Source organism: Uncinocarpus reesii, genomic scaffold, assembly GCF_000003515.1.
Source record: "Uncinocarpus reesii 1704 scaffold_2 genomic scaffold, whole genome shotgun sequence".
NCBI lineage: Eukaryota > Fungi > Ascomycota > Eurotiomycetes > Onygenales > Onygenaceae > Uncinocarpus > Uncinocarpus reesii.
Window position 1 is genome coordinate 4,624,930 of NW_003052499.1, and position 17,545 is coordinate 4,642,474.

Below are 17,545 nucleotides of genomic sequence, written 5' to 3' on the forward strand. Positions count from 1 at the left end.
TCGTCTTTCTCATTGGGTGGATGCAATGATCACTTACGACAATCGCCAGAACCCAGAAGGTCCATCGCCAACCTTTAGCTTCGGTTAGGTAGCCTCCCGCAATTGGGCCAATGACGGGACCCAGCAGAGGACCCAAGGCCCATGCTCCCATTGCGGCTCCACGCTTTTCCTGTCGGATCATGTCCGCCATAGACCCTGCACCAATGGTCAGGGGGGCAGAGCCTGCGACGCCAGCAAAGAAACGGAAGACGATGAGAGAATCCAAACTGTTGGCTACGGCGCAAGCGACGTTAAACACAACGAAGAAGACGTTGCAGACGTGGTAAACAGGTGAGCGGCCGTACAGCTCAGACATGGGCGCAAGGATTAGGGGACCGAAGGCATATCCTAGTAGATACACTGACACGACAAAGGAGGCCAGTTCGGGGTTGTGGCTTTTGAACTCTCTCAACACATCTGCAACACCTGGAGCAAACATGGACGATCCAAGGGGTCTAGAAGAATCCATCTGGTATTAGATTGCGGAAACCTTGCGAGAAATCCGGAGGTGATCAAGGGCAAAACCGTACGTGATGAAGGTGATTACAGCTATTGAGCTGACAATCGTAGCCTTCTTTCTTAAAGTCCAGTTTAGCGGGTTCTGAGGGTCGTCTGGGCCGTCCCAATCAACGATATTGGGGTCCCGTGGCGCTTCAGCTTCGTTCACAAATTTGTCCTCGACATTGGCGACAGCGATTTCGACGTCGAATGTGTCGCTAGACTTTTCGACATCATTGAGCCGGCTACTTGTCGACTTGCGACGGGACTCGATCCCAGGTTCCACCATCGTGGAAGCTCCTATTCGAAAGACCAGCGTGTTTAGTCAAGTTTGCAAGCGATGTCTCAAGAGAGAAAAGCATACTGCTATCCGTCATCGTCGGGCGTTGCTGGCAGCAACACGGCCCTCTTCTCGCTCCCTTCTAGAGTCTGTTCCGAACGTTTCCAGATTCCAAGGGTGAGTGGACACTGACAATACGGCAGCTATGGTCGTAGTGACGTTTCCGCCGTCAAGAGTAAAAATATCGGCTCAAGCGTGTCCAGTACTGATTAAGCAGCGAGAGTTTGCAGGCGATGAGGGAGAATGTGCAATAGATATAGCTGGCAGGCCTCGCAGGGAACACATTGTGCACAACTTTCCAGACCCCCAGGGTGACGGGAGTTCATAAAATTGCTCCGAGGGCTAGTGCAGACATACGGCGAGCATGCTGGCAACAGTTCCAGTCACGCTTGGCCAGCCTGCGGGTCGATCCGGGATGCTCGGCGCAATCTGGCTCAAGCCACTGGATATTCAAGCGTCGCATTGCGCTCCTGGCAAAAGCTTAGTTGGTCTTCCCCTGATACTAGATGCACACTCATCACAGGCTGTTGTTGGGTCGATGGCACTCCAGCAAAATCATCATGAAATTCCGCAAGAGTGGATGGTCGTAATATCGCATGTACTCCATCCGGACCACTTCCCCAGGCGGGAGACATGTCAACTCGGAGACGAGGAGCGGAGAGCGACGATGGGCGGGCCGAGATGATTGGTTGGCTGTGCCCTTAACCGAGCTCCATCCAAATCGGGCATAGCGGCGTGCATTCGACAGGGAGTTGTGCCGAGCGCACGAGCATAAAGGCAAGTGAGTTATGCATGTAACGAGACTAACACCTAATTGGGAAAAGCGTCGTCGGAGAGGTGGGCCGAAAACCTCCGCATAAAAGTTATGTCGCTGTATACTCCGTATTCCGAGACGAACTCCGAGGAGGATTGTATCGAGTTCTCTCGGTGCTCGTCTGTCAACAGTCAAGGATTCGACGCGGCAGACAGGAAGCATCATCCAAGCCACCAGCAATAAGAGCGCCACTCTTTTCCAGCCCTGCGGAAGGATGGGTGCACCGCGCACAAACAAAGCCCACCTTCATGTTGTGCTTCCGAGGCTTGAACTCGGACCACGCTAAATCCAGTGCTGATGTCAAGAAACATTAGTACCGCGTTTCATCCACGGCATAAGCCAGCACAAAGTTATGCAAAAATATTACATAATATTCATCGTTGTCTTGGCACCTTCACGTCGGCCGTCAACATTGCGGATGAACGACAACCTTCTTCCATCCCACTGCGATTGAGCGATGAAGCACGGGGCTTTTGAACTGAACGCTTTTCCAATTACTTTACAACCTGAACTATACAATCCAACTTTTATACAGCCGTGTCCAATGCTTCAAAACCAAGGAGGCGTTTTCTATACTACTATCCCCTTGTCCTTCTCAATGTCCTTCAGCTGTATGTTCCTCCACAGCAAAACCCACACAATTGCCACGGGAAGGACCGATATCCCGGCAACCAACATCCATTGCTGGCCCACTGCATAGGCGGAGATGATCGCCTCACGCTCCGGTGATCCCATAGGATACGAGAGTTGCGTCGGCAAGGAGGCGTAAATCTCCATGGCCTTGCCCTTGGCGGATTCAGGAAGATATATCTGCAGATATTTGGGCAGCGTATGGGTCCAAATAGCTCCAGCAATTGCCTGCCCGATTGCACTGCCGATACTGCTGAACAGCCCGAGCATCGCCAGAACAACGGCCACTTGGCTGTGGCTGACGGCTGCCATAATTGCGATTTGTTCGCAGATTACCAGCGTGCCACCGGAGAGGGCGATCAGAATCTGGCACAAAATGACAAACCCAACGTGCGTCCCTGGCCGCCGGCAGAAGATCATCAGGCCGACTCCAAGGATTTGCAAAGGAATTGCAGCTAGAGCCAGGTGCTTGAATCGGCCGGTGGCACGGATTATCCTATTAATATTAGCGGTTAGCAGATATTTTTTAGCAGAGTTCTTGAAGAGGTGGGATGTTACCCTCCCGTGGCGATGGACCAAACGCAAGTGCCAACGCTATAGATATTGGCGATATAACCCGCGTTTCGGATCGTTTGGTTATGCACGACCTGCAGGTAAGACAGGAAGTACATGTCCCAGCAACTATCGTTCATACAACTGTTAGCTCCTATCGTATACCGATTCACATAACAGGAAGCTGGAGCCTACTAGAAGCTGAGAAATACGGTGCCGGTAACCAAACAAGCCCCGACGACCGTTCCATCGACAAGTAGATGAAATGGCGCGAGGCAGACGCGAGCTCCAAAACGCTCCCAGATAACGAAGGCCACAAGACAACATCCTCCAATAACGAGCATCGAGATAATCGCCGGGGACTTCCATTTTGCGTTTTGATAACTGGCCATGCTCAATGGAAGCAAGATAAGAGCGAACGCAGCGATCACTAATATCATCCCAACGACTATTCCCGGTCAGTTAGTTACTGAGGCGGTAGGATAATCAACCGGCACATACCGTCAAACTCGACCAAATAATGCTGCACCGATTGCAGCAAGGTTCGGCCGCTGGACTTCTTCTCCAGGTACCCTTTACTTCGCGCCTTGCGCCGGCTGAAAATAAAGATGGAAACCACAGGAACAGATGCCGAAGGCAATAGGATTGTGAACGTCCCAAAGGCCCATCTCCAGCTGCTAAATCGATAGAACGCTTGAGCAGCTGCTGGTCCGGCGAAAGTGGTTGCAATATACGGACTGGTGGAGAAGGCGAAAAGCCAGCCTCGATTCTTCAGGCTTGAAGTGTCTGCCAGGAAGACATCGAGGACATAGGCCATTCCATTATGCCCGAGCCAGTATAGCACCTGGGAAGTAGAATTAGGACAGCCATCCAATCCACCCACAATGTGACTTACCTGTGCCGCGGCATACGTTTCCACACCCTTGCAACACGCCATCGTGATTAGGCCTATCGACAGAGTCAGCTTCGCGTATCGCATTACTTCGTTACATGAAGTCCCTTACCAGAAGTGCAGAACAGGACCATCAGCAAGTACCCTTCAGTTCGGCCCTAAATGTCAATGATCTTGGCGACAGGGAGCCTGACAGCAGCGCCAATAATGCTGGGCATGATGGTCGTTGTAGCCAGCAGCGCGTGCTTGGAGAAGGCACTTGTCACATACGGAGTGAGGTTTGCTGCGATCTGTTGCTGCAAGGAGAGGACGAAGAACACCAAGAAGATTCTTCTCTCAAGTTAATGACATTGCTTGTTATAGGAGATGAAGGGTTGGTTACCCAGCATATGCCCCAATAAGAGCAGGCTTAGACCAAGCCGCTGTCACAGCTTCGGCCTCTTTGACGCCGTGTTGCGGCTCGCCAGATTTTGTCTCGACGGCTTTCTCTTGGAGAGCCGCAACTGGCTCCACCGGGCCCATCTCTGTTCTCCCTTCTGTGGAGATACCTTGGCCCTCCCTACGGAGGAACTTGGAGATTCCGCTTGCGATTCTTGAGAAATGCATTCTTGCTTTACGGTGAAACGAAGAGTTATAATCACTAAGAGCGCTTGCCACGTGAAGACGACGGTATTTAAGCTGGTCCAGGTGTGGCAACAATGATTTTTCTAGCTGATCTTCAGTAGTTAGGCAGCCGTCTGTATCTCAGGATTCTGTATTCACGCCGTTGCCTACAATATAATAACTTCAGCAAACCGTGGGTGGGTGAATATCAGTTTCGTAAAGGTATGTGAAGACTGGGTAGAGGGTACTGAACACGCACATCAATCTCCCACTCAAGGAGAGGACATATGGTTTGGCTCTACATGCTAGAATCTGCCTGGTCCAGGCTCCCTTTTGATGGATAGTTCCAACAAAAGACTTTATAGCTTCGGTTGCGACTTGAAATTCTTCTATCAATAAGCTGATACGATAACAGACAGAATGTTGAGCCATGCTCTACAATTGTTCGCGCGGGTAGTACGTCAACTTTTCGAACGTACTTGATCAACATTTTGATATGTCGAGGGCCCAACTAACTCGATCCTATGATTCTTATGCCCTCAACGGTTCACGATAGCATTCGTAGTGGAGAGAACGTCTCAGGCGACCCTATTAACAAACCCCTTCCCGAAACGAACCCTGGGAAGAGGTAGGCAGGCGCGGTCATGGTGCTGATATCCGGTAGAATCTGGAAGGATGGAGCAACGGATCCATGGACACTACTGGCGAGATAACGCAATCTATTTGCAAGTGAAGCCGTTGTCCCCCAGATGCGATATCGAAACCAGCCAGACGTACTTGACCTGGTCTCGCCTAACATTTAGGCTGAAACTGTGCGGAAGAAGACCTGAGCGCGAAACTAAGATGAGAGGTAAAAACGGAGAAAGGAAATGACGTGGAGATGGAGAGTTCCTCCAAAGTTTATCAGCCGCCCTCTCGCCGGACCGTCGCCTTTACTCGTTCACTCCCTTGCACACCCTCAGTGATGCAGGGCCTTGGTCCTAGTTGTTTTCCGCTTCTCTCGGGAGTTATGCTATCCACTCCATGATCGCAGAGCTACAGTGATGGACTCAAGGCCTCTGTCAGCTTGGGCGTCGGGGATATCGTCAAGGAACCATGCAACTGGCGGGAAGGCCGGATATCGTGCCCGTTGACTGAGCGGGTGATTGTTGACTTTGGCCTTGGAAGTTAGCAGATACGCATTATGCTGAGGGATACTGAAAAGGACTTGGCCGGCATTTGGGTTAGGTGAAACGGACAATTCACCACCGCGCAAGCAAGTGAAAAGAAAAAGATGTTAGCTCCCGTTGATTATGGTATCGGAGGTGCGATTTTTGATACACCGGAGTGATTGGCGCTCATGGAAAGACTAGGCATGAAAAGAGTGCTTTTGATGGCCGTGTATGAGTCCATACCCATCAGGTATGTCGAGGTTCTTTATTGTTCAATGGAGCCAACCGACCGCGCCGCTAGCCACCATGTCGTTACGAGAAGAGGCGACGGGATTAGAAAGCTGAAATGTTGCCGTCGTCAATAAGGCCCGGGCAACGAATAGATAGCCCGGTTTGAAGGTATGTAGTTAACTAGTGAGAGGGGAATTGAAAAAAGCCTTTGCTCACCTTGCTTAGGGAAGAGGGCTATATGCTAACAGCAGACAGTGCGGCTGGGAACATTGTAATATTTGCACCCCATCCAAGCAGCTAAGCATTATATATGACTTCTTTATTACAAGAATACATCGGCTTTCAGGCGGAGCATCACCTCTATTTTTAACTGTTACGGATTCGGGAGAATCCCCGGCGCCTGATCACCGTTTGGGGCCGTTCTCACTATTTACCAACAGGATGGTTCTGAGAATTACAGGGCTGGGTACCCTTACCCGGCGCTAAAGCATATCTAAGCCCCCTGGAACCCCGAGATCCTAGGCGGTGTTTTACTCAGTACCGGGCGGCACGCTCGTGCTCAATGTTTTACCCAGAACCAACGACCTATATATGTTTCCTGTCATCTTCTTTACAGTCAATTCGAAACTACCTCCCACCTTTTCCCATACCTTTAACCTGTACCGTCCACCGTCCTGGGTTTTTTTTGCGTCGAATCTGCCTCGAAAATGGCCGACCATAGCGCCGCGGCGGAACCATTGAATAGAACCAGTTCGGATGATCATGAATATGCCCGTCCATCACCCCGCAAACACCGGTTCATTATTCGGAACCTCATCATTGCAACCGTTTGTGGTCTGGTTACTGGGGTTGCTGTTGGGGTTGGAGTCAGCGTTGCGCTCAGAAAATAGGGGAATTGTATATAAATGCCGTTTGTGGTCAGTGTCACTTCTGATTCCGTAGGAATTGGCTATTGACTATAATGGATAGTGAATCGATCATATCCGTACGCGGGCGTTTCGGGCGGTTTTAGCCGGTGTGATCGCTCCCCGGTGGTAGAGAGCAGATGCCATTCGAAAGGGCGGAGTTGGTGTTGGGGCTGGGAGTTCAGGGTGCCAACGATAATCAGAAACTATATATGCAAGATAGTTGAGCAAGGAGGCTATACTAAAGTAATAATTCATTGAGCGTTTGATAAGTGCTTCATCAACTTTCCAGTTGAAAACTCATTGGATACCCTGCGTCCGGCGCTCAGATCGAATTGAGGATTCATATTCATGCGCCAGCAATGCTGGGAGTTGTCCTGCTCTGCACATCAAGATACCACAGCCGCAAACTCGTAATCACCACCATGACAGCAAATCGATCTCCCAGCTCGCCTGTCTGCCCGCTCCCCATGAACTGCAGGTTGAAAGGTTTGCTCAAAGCCAACATCCGCTTCCATCCTGCCACCGCCACAACCTCGATCTCGCCGTCGTCGTCCCCCAGAACCCCGAGCGGCGCTGCTTCGGCACCTGCGTGGGAACGCACCAGTTTAAACCCGTGCTTCACGTCGTGCAGCTCATGCTCCTTCAACATCCGCCATTCAAAAGTCTCACGTCGGTATCCGCCCGTTTTAGGGTGCCCGACCTCGACGGCGAAGCGAAATATAACCGTTTTCCCATCGTCCAGAACACCGGGAACCATCGTTTCATGCACGGGAGTCACCGCTGCCTCTGTGGCGGTGGGTGAAGTAGTTTGATCGGGTTCCGTGCTGGTCAGTGGTGGAAGGGAGATCGAGCTCAAGGCCGACTTCATATCCCAGACCGCCGGTTCGCCGGCGACAGCCAGCGTGTGGTCTTTCTCGCTTGGTCCGTTGTGTAGAACGGTACAAGGCCTGTCGGGCCCTTTGTCGGATATGCCCGCATATACGGAGACGGCGAAGAGTTTGTGATTGTCGCTGGTGCCGAGATGGTACACGCGGGTGACCTTCCATTGATAGTATGCGGTTAGAGTCGCTGGGAACGGGCGGTATAGTGATGAGAGCTGGCTCATGGGCACAGGGCACCTCAATGATTTATCATGTCTCTGGTTCGGTGTATATGGCGGTGGAGGGATGGAACCGTCTGGCGCTGCCTCGACGGCTTTTGCTTCGTCGTGGTTGCCCATGCTTCTTGCTCTGGAGTTGCCTCTCGGCGGTGATATCCAGTGTATCAGTGATCTGGAATTCAGAAATTGAATGGAGAAAACACGCCTCAATCAGGACATGAACGGACATGACGATGGAGAAGCTCAGCAGTTGATTCCAGGGTAATTGTTGGTGGAGACTGTTTGCTGTGCACTGCCGTGTTGCCTAGAAGTTGGATCCCGCAGGGGAACTAGTGGGCTAACAAGTGGCGTTTGCCGGGTTGAATCCTGAGGCTAAGAGAGTATTATTAGCTGGCTTCTTCGGAATATCAAACATGTTTCTCCTGGATTGTGGAATGTGGTATTAAACTAGTTGGATATAAGTTGCCCAAGATTTATCCGCAGGCTGGAAGTGACCACTCTATAGACTGCCCTCAGCTGCCTGATCTTGTCAAAACTCCCCTCGATCACTGTTTTCTTGCTCGTTATTTTCCCAGTGACTAATAACCATACTCCATCTTGTCCAATTCCTCATTGCAGCACCTGTCAGCGTTAACATTATCCGATCGTGGAATCCAGAAGTATGTAACTTTTCCTAGATTCAAGAGCCGGCCTTCAAGGTCCACGGCCTTCTTGATCAGATCCTGGTTGACCACGTCGTATCCTGCAGAATTTATCCAGCCGTTTTCAAACCACTTGTCAACCCAAATCGTCATGCAGTTGACCGCATATTTCGAGTCCGAATAGATCTTAACGTCTAGCCTTGGGCTCCAGTCGAGTTTCTCGTATCTTGTCAGTGCTGTCTCGAGAGCTAGAATAATGGCAGTGATCTCAGCTCGTTGGTTTGTAGGGTGTTGGATATGGACCAAGCCTTCGAGTCCAAAAGCGAGACTTTCCATAACGGAATTCATGAACGGCGGCAGCAGCACCGACTGCGTTGGCCTGGTCATTTCGTCGACATGCCCCATCCACGTATATCATCATTCTGTAGACCATGATGGCGGGCGGGAGCAAGAGAAGCGTCGGTGTCGGCGTAAGAGTAGCAGCTGGTCACTGTGTCTGTTCACGCCGGCCTGGGTTAGCGTGTGAAGCTCGATATGAATAACCATGGGGGAATGTAGACCTGGTGTAGATTGGTTTCTACGCGTATAACTGAGCAAGTCTCGAGGCAGAGTGCCAGTGCTGAAGGATGGGTTCTTTATACGGAACTCCGGAACTGGTTACCTTTGGCTTCAACAAAGGGGGTGCAACTGTAGCTCGCCGACAGGCAGCAGACCCAGAGAAAAGGGATGCCCCAAGCCCAAAGAGGATTAAAAACTCCATCTGGCGCGTTCAGAGTTTCAGGTGAGAATCTCGCTCTGGATGGAGATCGCCATCAAAAGTGTGGACCGGCTCATTAATTGCATCCACTTAGTTAGCGGTTAACTCGTTAACTATAGAGTTAAAAGCAATGATGGGTTTTACTTTTTTGAAGCCATGGCCTTATTTCTACAATCAGTACTCCGTATTGCATTTTTATTGCATTTTGGGTGCGAGGCACCTAGCCGTTAGATATGGCAGGTCTATAAAATGGCGTGTAGAATTTCATTTCAGATCACTTCAACTTCCACGCCCGTACCGGACTGGGAATCGAATCCATGGGGTTCGCGGAATCGCACGACGGCCCGCTGGATGAGGCAGCCGTGGGACTCTCAGGCCCCTTTTCCAAAGGCTCGCTGGTGATTTCAATGGTCGTCTTCTGATACACCTTGCCCATCCCAAAACCTAGCATTTCCAGACCCGACTCTTCCTGTATGATATTCTCCATCGAGCTGTGGTAGCCCGGATTCTCGCTCTCTTGTCGTCGATGGTGGTGATGGTTGTAGTGCGGCATACGGGACGATCTATGCTCCGCTGTCACGGTGGCAATGTGGCTGCTGTGCGGCTGATATCGGCCGGAGGAATATGCCCTGTCGACATTCGAAGGCTGCGAATCCAGGAGGAGTGCCCGTCGTGTGAGCGCGTACATGACCACGTCGACAAAGCCAGAGCTGGAAATGAATGCGCCGGCAACGCAGAAGTAGACAATGCTCAGCTTCTCTCCACGTGCCATGGCCATGCGACCAGCAGCGAGCGGCAGGGAGAGGACGATGTATGCGAGAGGGTACAGGACCATGTAGCCCGTTACGCGGCGGAGGCGTCGTAGGTGCTCCTTTTGTCCGCGGGCCATTATTGGAGACGACGAAACCTGCCGTCGTAGATAAACAAAGAGGATGGAGTAGATGGCTATGGACCCAAATTCTGCAACAAAGATCCATAGATAATGGCCCCAGAGGCGCGTTGCTTCGTAGTTTTCATCGATCCAGCACTAGGGCCATGTCAGAAACCGTACGGATGGGGGTTATAGAGACCACAGGAAGAATTCATACCCAGGCTCCAGATGGAGCGAATGTTTTCCTCCCATACAAAGCTGTAGGGACCAAGACCAGGGCAAGGCAAAATATCCACAGCCCTACCACGAACCAGACAAACACCCGATGCGACATCTTCCGTCCCATCACCACTATCAAAAACGTATGGATAGCGATTGCCAGCACAAATATCCCGCTTGCCGGATCACCAATTTGCAGCAGCCAGCCTTGGACGGGGCAGACGAAGGAATCGTGGGTGATAGAATTCTGCGCGGCCCATTGTACCGAGAGGAGAAAACCAAGAGCTTCTTGAAAGTCGGCAATTAAAAGGTTGTAAATAAGAATGATATACTGGTTGAAGCCGATATAGGCAGAATGATACTTCCGCCAGAAGATGAGGCGATATGTAATGAAGACGAACAGTCCGACGGTAGTGATGGCTGAGAGCAGTGAGGTGACTCCTATGGCGATGAGGCCATTGCGATGGGGCGTAGGGAGAGGATCGATGACCATCGGGGTCATTCGCCGGGCGGTAACGATTCCTCCATGGTCAATGCTCCGCTGCTGAACCATTAACTGGAGCGCAGCGCGCAGAGGCATGATATCGTGGTCTGTGTTGTCCCGGTTACATCTGTGCTCGCACAGTCGAGGAGAGGTTGGAGGGAATCAAAACACTCCCAATGGAAAATGGAAATAGTATAGGTTGTTACTGTAGTAGATGCCATGTAAGACTGGCCTTTTGGCAAGGGGGGCATTGGGATTACATACCTGGAACCGACACGCCCACGGGCAGCAGATCGAGACACCCGCCTTATGCGGACACAGGTTGGAGAAAGTGGCCCTAATTGTCCGACTAAGCCAGGATACAGGTCCAGGCATGTCACCTCGATGGGTCTAAAGCTTGACGTTGGTCCCAAGGGTGAAATTGGGGCCTGGGTAACCCAGCGGGCGGGATCTGAGGATTTTTTTCTGTACAAGGCCCTGGAAGGCCGCATAGCCAGGAGCAGCAGCCGATCGTGGTCCCCATATTCCCCAGATCCGGCGTGTGGATTCAAGGACGGAAGAGGCCCTCGTTTGCTCAAAGAATCGGAGGACAGAGAGACAAAACAGAATATCCTCTTAAGACCCCTGTTCCTTTGCTTCCTGAAGAGACCCCGTTTCGGCTTCAAATCCATGCCCTTGTCTAACAGCCGCATGCATGCGAAATGTTTGGCGGCCGCAGAAAGGTAACGAGGCATTCTTTGTTGTGGAAATTAGCAAGATTCGCCAGAGCTCCCTCTTGTGCCTCGCTTCTGTCACGTCCCAACAACGTCCAAAGCGGCGAATCATCGCCGTTGGTCTTGTATCAAACAAGTTGGCGGGATCGCCTAGGAAAGCCGTCTCGTCGGTGGAGAGTTCCAGAATCCGCCTAGCTCCAGCATCCATTGTCCCGTTCAACGTTGGCTGGCCATGAGTGACACAAGTAGATACCGGCGGTCTGACCGTTGTCAACCCGCATCGTGTCGGTCAGATCGGGGCAGCTGTCGCGGATATCACCATGCGAGAAACGGGAGAGGCGTGCCGTGCCTGGCTGGAAGGCCCATCGAGCAAGGTTGGAGTCTTCATTTCCAGAGCTCGCAGGCAAGTTAGCATCCCAGCAGCACAGTTAGTTTTGCCGAAAGACATCATGCTCACATGCTCGCGATGTGACACGGAGGATCCCTTGGTCGTTAGGGGGGGGGATTGGCAGCCATCGACGCGGGGCAGGATCATCAACCGAAACCGCGGGAGCAAGCAGGCTAGAAGAGTTGATCAAGATCCCAAGGCGTTGGGCGTCTTCATCGCGTGTTGGTTAAACCCGTTGGTTACGAGGACGACGGCGCGATGTGCCAAAAAAGCTTCAACTTCACCACGACCGGGATCACTGTTGCCGCCAACCAACCGAAAAGGTGCATCCCGCCACCAGGCCATATCATTGTACAGAGTGCTTCTCTCCAAAAGACTCCTTGGCCCCGGATGCTGTTCCTGAAACTCTGCAAAGACGCCAGCGCCGCCTCCAAACCCCCGAACCCGGCGATGTTCGAATTGAAACCTCATATTTAACTTAAACCAAGGATTCGGGGTTTCTGGCTCTGATTACAGTGTTACATTGATGCTCTCGCTCTGATGCCAGGGCCGTGCTCTCGGTGCCAGAGTCAAGAAACGAATCCGGGCGCCTTGGGCTCTGTGCGCATTGAGGAATCTCGAATGAATTGCAACAGTGCTTGTTTCTTTCGCTTGGACCTGATGGCTGACGATATTTAGTGCCAACGGGGTTACGACTATTGCCTGCATACTCACTCTGTGCATTTGCTGCATTTCGAGGTATCCTGCGCAATATACTGAACTGAATGATACCACTCGGCTCAATCGATAGCTATGCGGTTCCAAAGGGTCCACCGCTTAGAGATTTACAATGTCGTACGTAGCATATTCGGTGTAACTCCCGTGAGAGCCAGCTACCGTGCTGTCCGTGGAGTTGCTGAGATGCTGCCCCAAAGGCCATGCAAATACCCGAAGAACGCTTGGCTCGTTGCTTCACCGGTAGAAAGAGTCTCTGCACATACCTAGATCGCCAGTCTGGTCGATGCAGGTCAATTCGAGAAAGGACCGTACGCCTGGAAGATTCTTGACCATGGATTCAGCCGCAGTGCCGTTTTAAAGTGTGAGAAGAAGATATCACGGCGTCTGCAGCCCATCTGATGTCGTTGATCGCGATGGGGCCTGGGACACCGCTCCCGTCTGACTCCCTTTGGTACCTACATGATCTGCGCTTGATTCGTCCAGGCTTATACACCGGTTTGTTCAGGCAGTGGCCATTGTTTGAATCAGGGAGCATATTGGATCCTTCGTTCCGTCGGACCAGCCCGCAAAATAATCTTTCTGTTTGTGCCCCCAGAAGCACGGTCAGATTCATGCCTAAAACTTGATCTTGTAAGTGAGGCTCGAATTCGACCCGCTCATGCTGCAGGATGCCGAGAGAAGGGTAAAGGTATATTCGGCAATGCAACTCACCGCTATAACTACATCAGCGGCAGTCGTTTTGAGAGGCAATCAAGAGTGCTACACTTCAAAGCCGGAGAACCTTTGCATTCGACTAGTTATCGAGTCTGGCGCACTGCTTTTTTTGATTACTGTTTGGGGGATCAGCTACAAACAAGCCCTCTTTAATAATGACATTATTTGCTATGATAGAAGCGAATCCATGGGAACTCTCCTCCCGGATAAAACAAATCTCGGGATCAAAATAACCACCCTTCCGCCAACTGCGCCAATACATCCGTGCGTACCGGAATTCCAGCCAACAGCACCACGAAATCAGCACGGGCAAACTATTTATCATGTCCATCGTCTCTTAAGAGGGCCCCTCATACGGTAACTCCAACTCTCCCCAAACTCCACAATATAAGTAGTGGGCTAGTTGCCCCAGTGCCACAGAAAAATCGGGATCGTGCTTCCATCGTGTTGGACAACGGGAAAACACCTAGGTAGTGCCCGTCCTACTTCCCCAGGGTGCGAGCACAGCTTCTTTGATATTCTCCGCCGATGCCCCAATTAACAAAGAGATTTATGGACGGTAGATCAAAAGGGCCCCTTTGTGCCGAGGTTGCACGGGCAGAAAGAATTTTTGACCGTTTCACTAATCATGACATTGCAAAGTAAACACACCGTGGCTGGCAGGAACCTTGATAGTCAAACGACCTAATATTGAACTTTGGATATGTACTTACAATAACTTGCATTCGTTCAATGGTTTGCTTGCTTTGGGGAGAATCGTATTCCACAGTACATGTGAAGGGAACGCAGTGAGACAACCTCCCACGATAGAAAACAAACAAGACTGTCCCAGTACTTCTAATGTATCATATGATATCAAGTGTTAGGGGTGGTAAGGGACAGATGGAAGTGTGAGGCAAAAAAAGCATCAGTATAATCGAGGCAAGCCGGCCTGGGCCTTAAAACCATTGAATGAAAATGTGAATATTGGGGTGCTTAAAGCAAGGCAAAATTAAACCTGCAACCATTGCGTGTTATCATAGCTCTGTCGTTTCTCGTGATATTTTTTAGCCCGAAGGACAACCTGCAGACGCCAGTGGAAACAAGTAAAGGGAAACTCAAAGGAGGATGCGCTGGGGAGGGACGGGAAATCGACGACCGAAAGCTCTTCATAGATCACCTCCGTCTTCCAGAGCTCGCGGTGCCAGTTCGCCTGGGGACATTCAAATGATGCTCTCCTTCATCTTCCTCCCCTACCACGGATGGCGTGCGCCTTTCAGTGCGTCGTTTTGGCCGTCGTCTCCGCACTGAACTGATGTTACTGGCAGATTCAGACGGAGCTATCGACGACAGTCCATCATCAATCATATCATCCATCTCGCATTCCGCTCCGTTAACAGAACTGCCAAATCCTGGCAGCTTTGGGTTCGGGCCCGGCACCAATGGACTCCCTCGTCGCGCTTGGTTGGCCAGAGAGAGCCCGGCACCACGTTCGCGCAGTGCGGTCCGGATAGCTTCAGCCTTGTAGTGCAGAGCTTCAAAAGCATCTTCCAACGCTTCCATCCCCGCGTAAATCTCTCGTTCGATTTCGGCCAGAGTCGCGATTTCGTTCTCTTCATCGACAGATATGGGTGCACCAAATGAAGCCGGCCCCTGGCGGCGGCCGTACGGTTGGCTGGCTGGGCGCGAACCATTGATACCATTTCGAGAAGAACTAGATTTGCTGTTGAATGGAGGAGCAGTAGCCGAGGTGGGCGGGATATTGTCTTCAGCTCCACTTCGAAGAAAACCATCAAAACGACCTGAAATGAGGATGTCCCATTCATCATTGCTGATCGCGGAGAGTGTCGCCAGGACGTGGTGCATATCGGGATTATTTACCAGGTAGAGAGCCGTGTCTGGGTCTCGTGGCTCCGAAGGAAGGCGGTAAAGTCGTTGAATAGCGGATCCAGCGAGAACTAAGGCTTCTGGACGTCCGCGAGGCTTGGGAGTTTGTGGTTTTGGAGATGGAGGCGATGTAGGGAGCTCGAGAAATTTGCTGAATAGATTTCTTTGCTCGTTTCCGAGGTAGGTCAACATCGCAAAAGCAAGAGTCTCGTCGTCGACCATATCCGGTGGACTTGTTGAATCCGGGGTTTGACGCGACAACCACTCGTCGATAGCTTGCTTAGTCTTTCGCGAGTGGAGAAGATAGTGTTCTCTCATCTCCTTTGGCACATCAATGTCGAGTTTCTGCATGGGAACATGGGCTGTCTTTCCTAAATCGACGGTGTCCGGCTCAGTGTGAATCTGAAAAGGTGGCCAGGCCGGTAAGTCGCTTCGACCAGACACGAGCTCGAGAACCTCGCCCCAGCTAACCCCGCTGGCTTCCTCTGAAGCTTCATATTCAAGGCACATGAAGCATTCACACACCTCTTGTGATATATCCCGCGCGAAAACAGCCTCGAGTCTATCCAAGAGCCTCCTCGCAACTGATCTATATCCGGTAGCAACGGCAAGCGAGCCGCGCTTCGATAGGACCGTTCCATAACTATCTAGGAGGTTGGAGAACGGTTCAAAAAGCTTAGTTCCAATAGTCGAGGGATCGAAAGCTTGCTGAGGCATGTTCGCAGACTCGCCAGCACCAAGAAAATTCCGGGGCACATGATGATTCAAACCACCGTTCTGTAACAAATAATCGACCTTTGGCATCATTAGTGGTAGATCCGGAGGCGGAGGGGGCGGTGGAGGATTTACACTGGCCGCCCGAGGCACTGCTTGCCCGTTGGTCATTGAAGCATGGACTGGGGTTGATCTTCCACCCGTGGGGGTCTCGGATCTCCCGCCAGACTTTTTGTTTCGTGAATGCAGCGGAGATGATGTTCTCTGACCAGAAGCAGTACTCGTCCTAGGTCCCAAGACAGTTTCGTCTTCAGAGACCGAGGCTGTAGGCGATACAGTGTTTTGAGATTTGTTCGATCGTTTGGCCCGTTCGTCTTTCGTCTGCTGTTTCTGCCTGGAGGAAGTCGTAGCTGATCTGTGGGGAATCTGAAATGCATCAAATATACTGAATTTCGATGATGGCGTGCCGGGCCTGTGGACTTTGTCGCCGAGTTTCTGCGCATTTTCCAAAGATGTCCGTTTCAGGCTCGACGACGACCTTGTGCTGTGCGGACGGCTTTTTGGTCTCTTTCCCTCCTCGCCAGCTTTAACTGCAGAAGTTCCTTTCGTCTCTGCGGTTCTACTGACGCTGGGTGTGCTCCTACGCGATGGCTGGTTCTCGTCGTTGGTTAGCGGTGGACTCGGGAGGCGCGTAGGGTTTGTTGCAGTGCTCTGTCGTTTTGACTGCTCGTTCTTGTTTCGACTCGCAGGGCGGCCATCTCTCGTCCTTTCAACAGTGATATCTGTAGGTTCAGGGGTTAAAATGTCTATTCGGGCTCCCAAATTGTCTCTGCTCCGGACTGCCTCTTTGCTGTGCTCTTTTGAGAACGCGGGGTACGGTCTGCCAGCCCTGGAGCTCAAGAGAGACTCCGCGTAGGGATCGGGGGCCCCCATGGAGCCCTGTTTATTCTTCAAGCTCGATATCGAAGAGGATGAGCGGCGAGCTGTATCGGGATGCTTAGTCTTTCGCTTGGTGGAGGAGGCGGTGGATGAACGTTTGCTTGTTCCGTGGGACGACCGTCGGCGGCGGGCCGTCTTCTGAATCCGCCCTGTGCTGTTTTCCGTCGGCTCGTCGTCTCCGCTAGTATCTCTGTGATGTTCACGATGCCGGGTCGATGCTTTGGGCTTTGGTGACATAACTTTGGCCGGTGTTCGAGGTGGAAGCAAAGAGAGTCAGGCGTGGCGCAATGACAAGTCGAACTAGCGAGGTTGACGCTGCAAAGTCACCCGGACGTCCAGCCACACACGACCATCCGGACAGACTGGTGCCAGGCATCAGGGATCGACGCGGGTTTCTTGATTTTGGAGTCGCCGGTGGATGTCCGTCGATGCGGTTGGCGGGAGGCCGGCGGCTGTTGGCGAGGGTGTCGTGAGGGCAATGAAACGAAGTTGGAGCAAGGCGCTTGTGAGGAAATGCACAACAGACGGTGTCGCAGCCCAACGTGCTTTGCCGGGCGAAGATTGGCTGTGCTCGACAGGATCGCGAGGATGAACCCCGTCCTGGTTGTCCCAGTTCGGAGTCAGACACATCAACGCCCAAGAAGTCGGTCTGCATCCTGGATGGTTTGTTTCATACGAGCAAACGCGAGTCTCAATTTCAGTCTACAAAACTAATATCAACGAGAACCTCCATATCTATCCCAACCACCATAGGGCCAGAATCAG

General features: G+C 51.8%; 5 protein-coding genes across 5 annotated transcripts; all 5 read right to left on the bottom strand.

Moving 5' to 3' along the window:
- Nucleotides 1-514: 514 nt before the first annotated feature.
- On the bottom strand, nucleotides 515-826 carry UREG_04527 (uncharacterized protein; the record flags this gene model as incomplete). Its single annotated transcript, XM_002544964.1, has 1 exon — nucleotides 515-826. One exon carries the CDS (start codon nucleotides 824-826, stop codon nucleotides 515-517), a length of 312 nt encoding a protein of 103 aa, XP_002545010.1.
- Nucleotides 827-2,261: 1,435 nt separating this feature from the next.
- On the bottom strand, nucleotides 2,262-3,810 carry UREG_04528 (uncharacterized protein; the record flags this gene model as incomplete). Its single annotated transcript, XM_002544965.1, has 5 exons — nucleotides 2,262-2,817; nucleotides 2,880-3,002; nucleotides 3,069-3,321; nucleotides 3,375-3,717; nucleotides 3,769-3,810. 5 exons carry the CDS (start codon nucleotides 3,808-3,810, stop codon nucleotides 2,262-2,264), a joined length of 1,317 nt encoding a protein of 438 aa, XP_002545011.1.
- Nucleotides 3,811-7,004: 3,194 nt separating this feature from the next.
- UREG_04529 (uncharacterized protein) lies at nucleotides 7,005-8,785 on the bottom strand (the record flags this gene model as incomplete). The annotated part of the gene is made up of 2 exons (XM_002544966.1): nucleotides 7,005-7,929; nucleotides 8,349-8,785. 2 exons carry the CDS (start codon nucleotides 8,783-8,785, stop codon nucleotides 7,005-7,007), a joined length of 1,362 nt encoding a protein of 453 aa, XP_002545012.1.
- A 644-nt stretch (nucleotides 8,786-9,429) lies between these two features.
- UREG_04530 (uncharacterized protein) lies at nucleotides 9,430-10,825 on the bottom strand (the record flags this gene model as incomplete). The annotated part of the gene is made up of 2 exons (XM_002544967.1): nucleotides 9,430-10,182; nucleotides 10,244-10,825. 2 exons carry the CDS (start codon nucleotides 10,823-10,825, stop codon nucleotides 9,430-9,432), a joined length of 1,335 nt encoding a protein of 444 aa, XP_002545013.1.
- A 3,591-nt stretch (nucleotides 10,826-14,416) lies between these two features.
- UREG_04531 (uncharacterized protein) lies at nucleotides 14,417-17,435 on the bottom strand (the record flags this gene model as incomplete). The annotated part of the gene is made up of 2 exons (XM_002544968.1): nucleotides 14,417-16,998; nucleotides 17,021-17,435. 2 exons carry the CDS (start codon nucleotides 17,433-17,435, stop codon nucleotides 14,417-14,419), a joined length of 2,997 nt encoding a protein of 998 aa, XP_002545014.1.
- Between the last annotated feature and the right edge of the window lie 110 nt (nucleotides 17,436-17,545).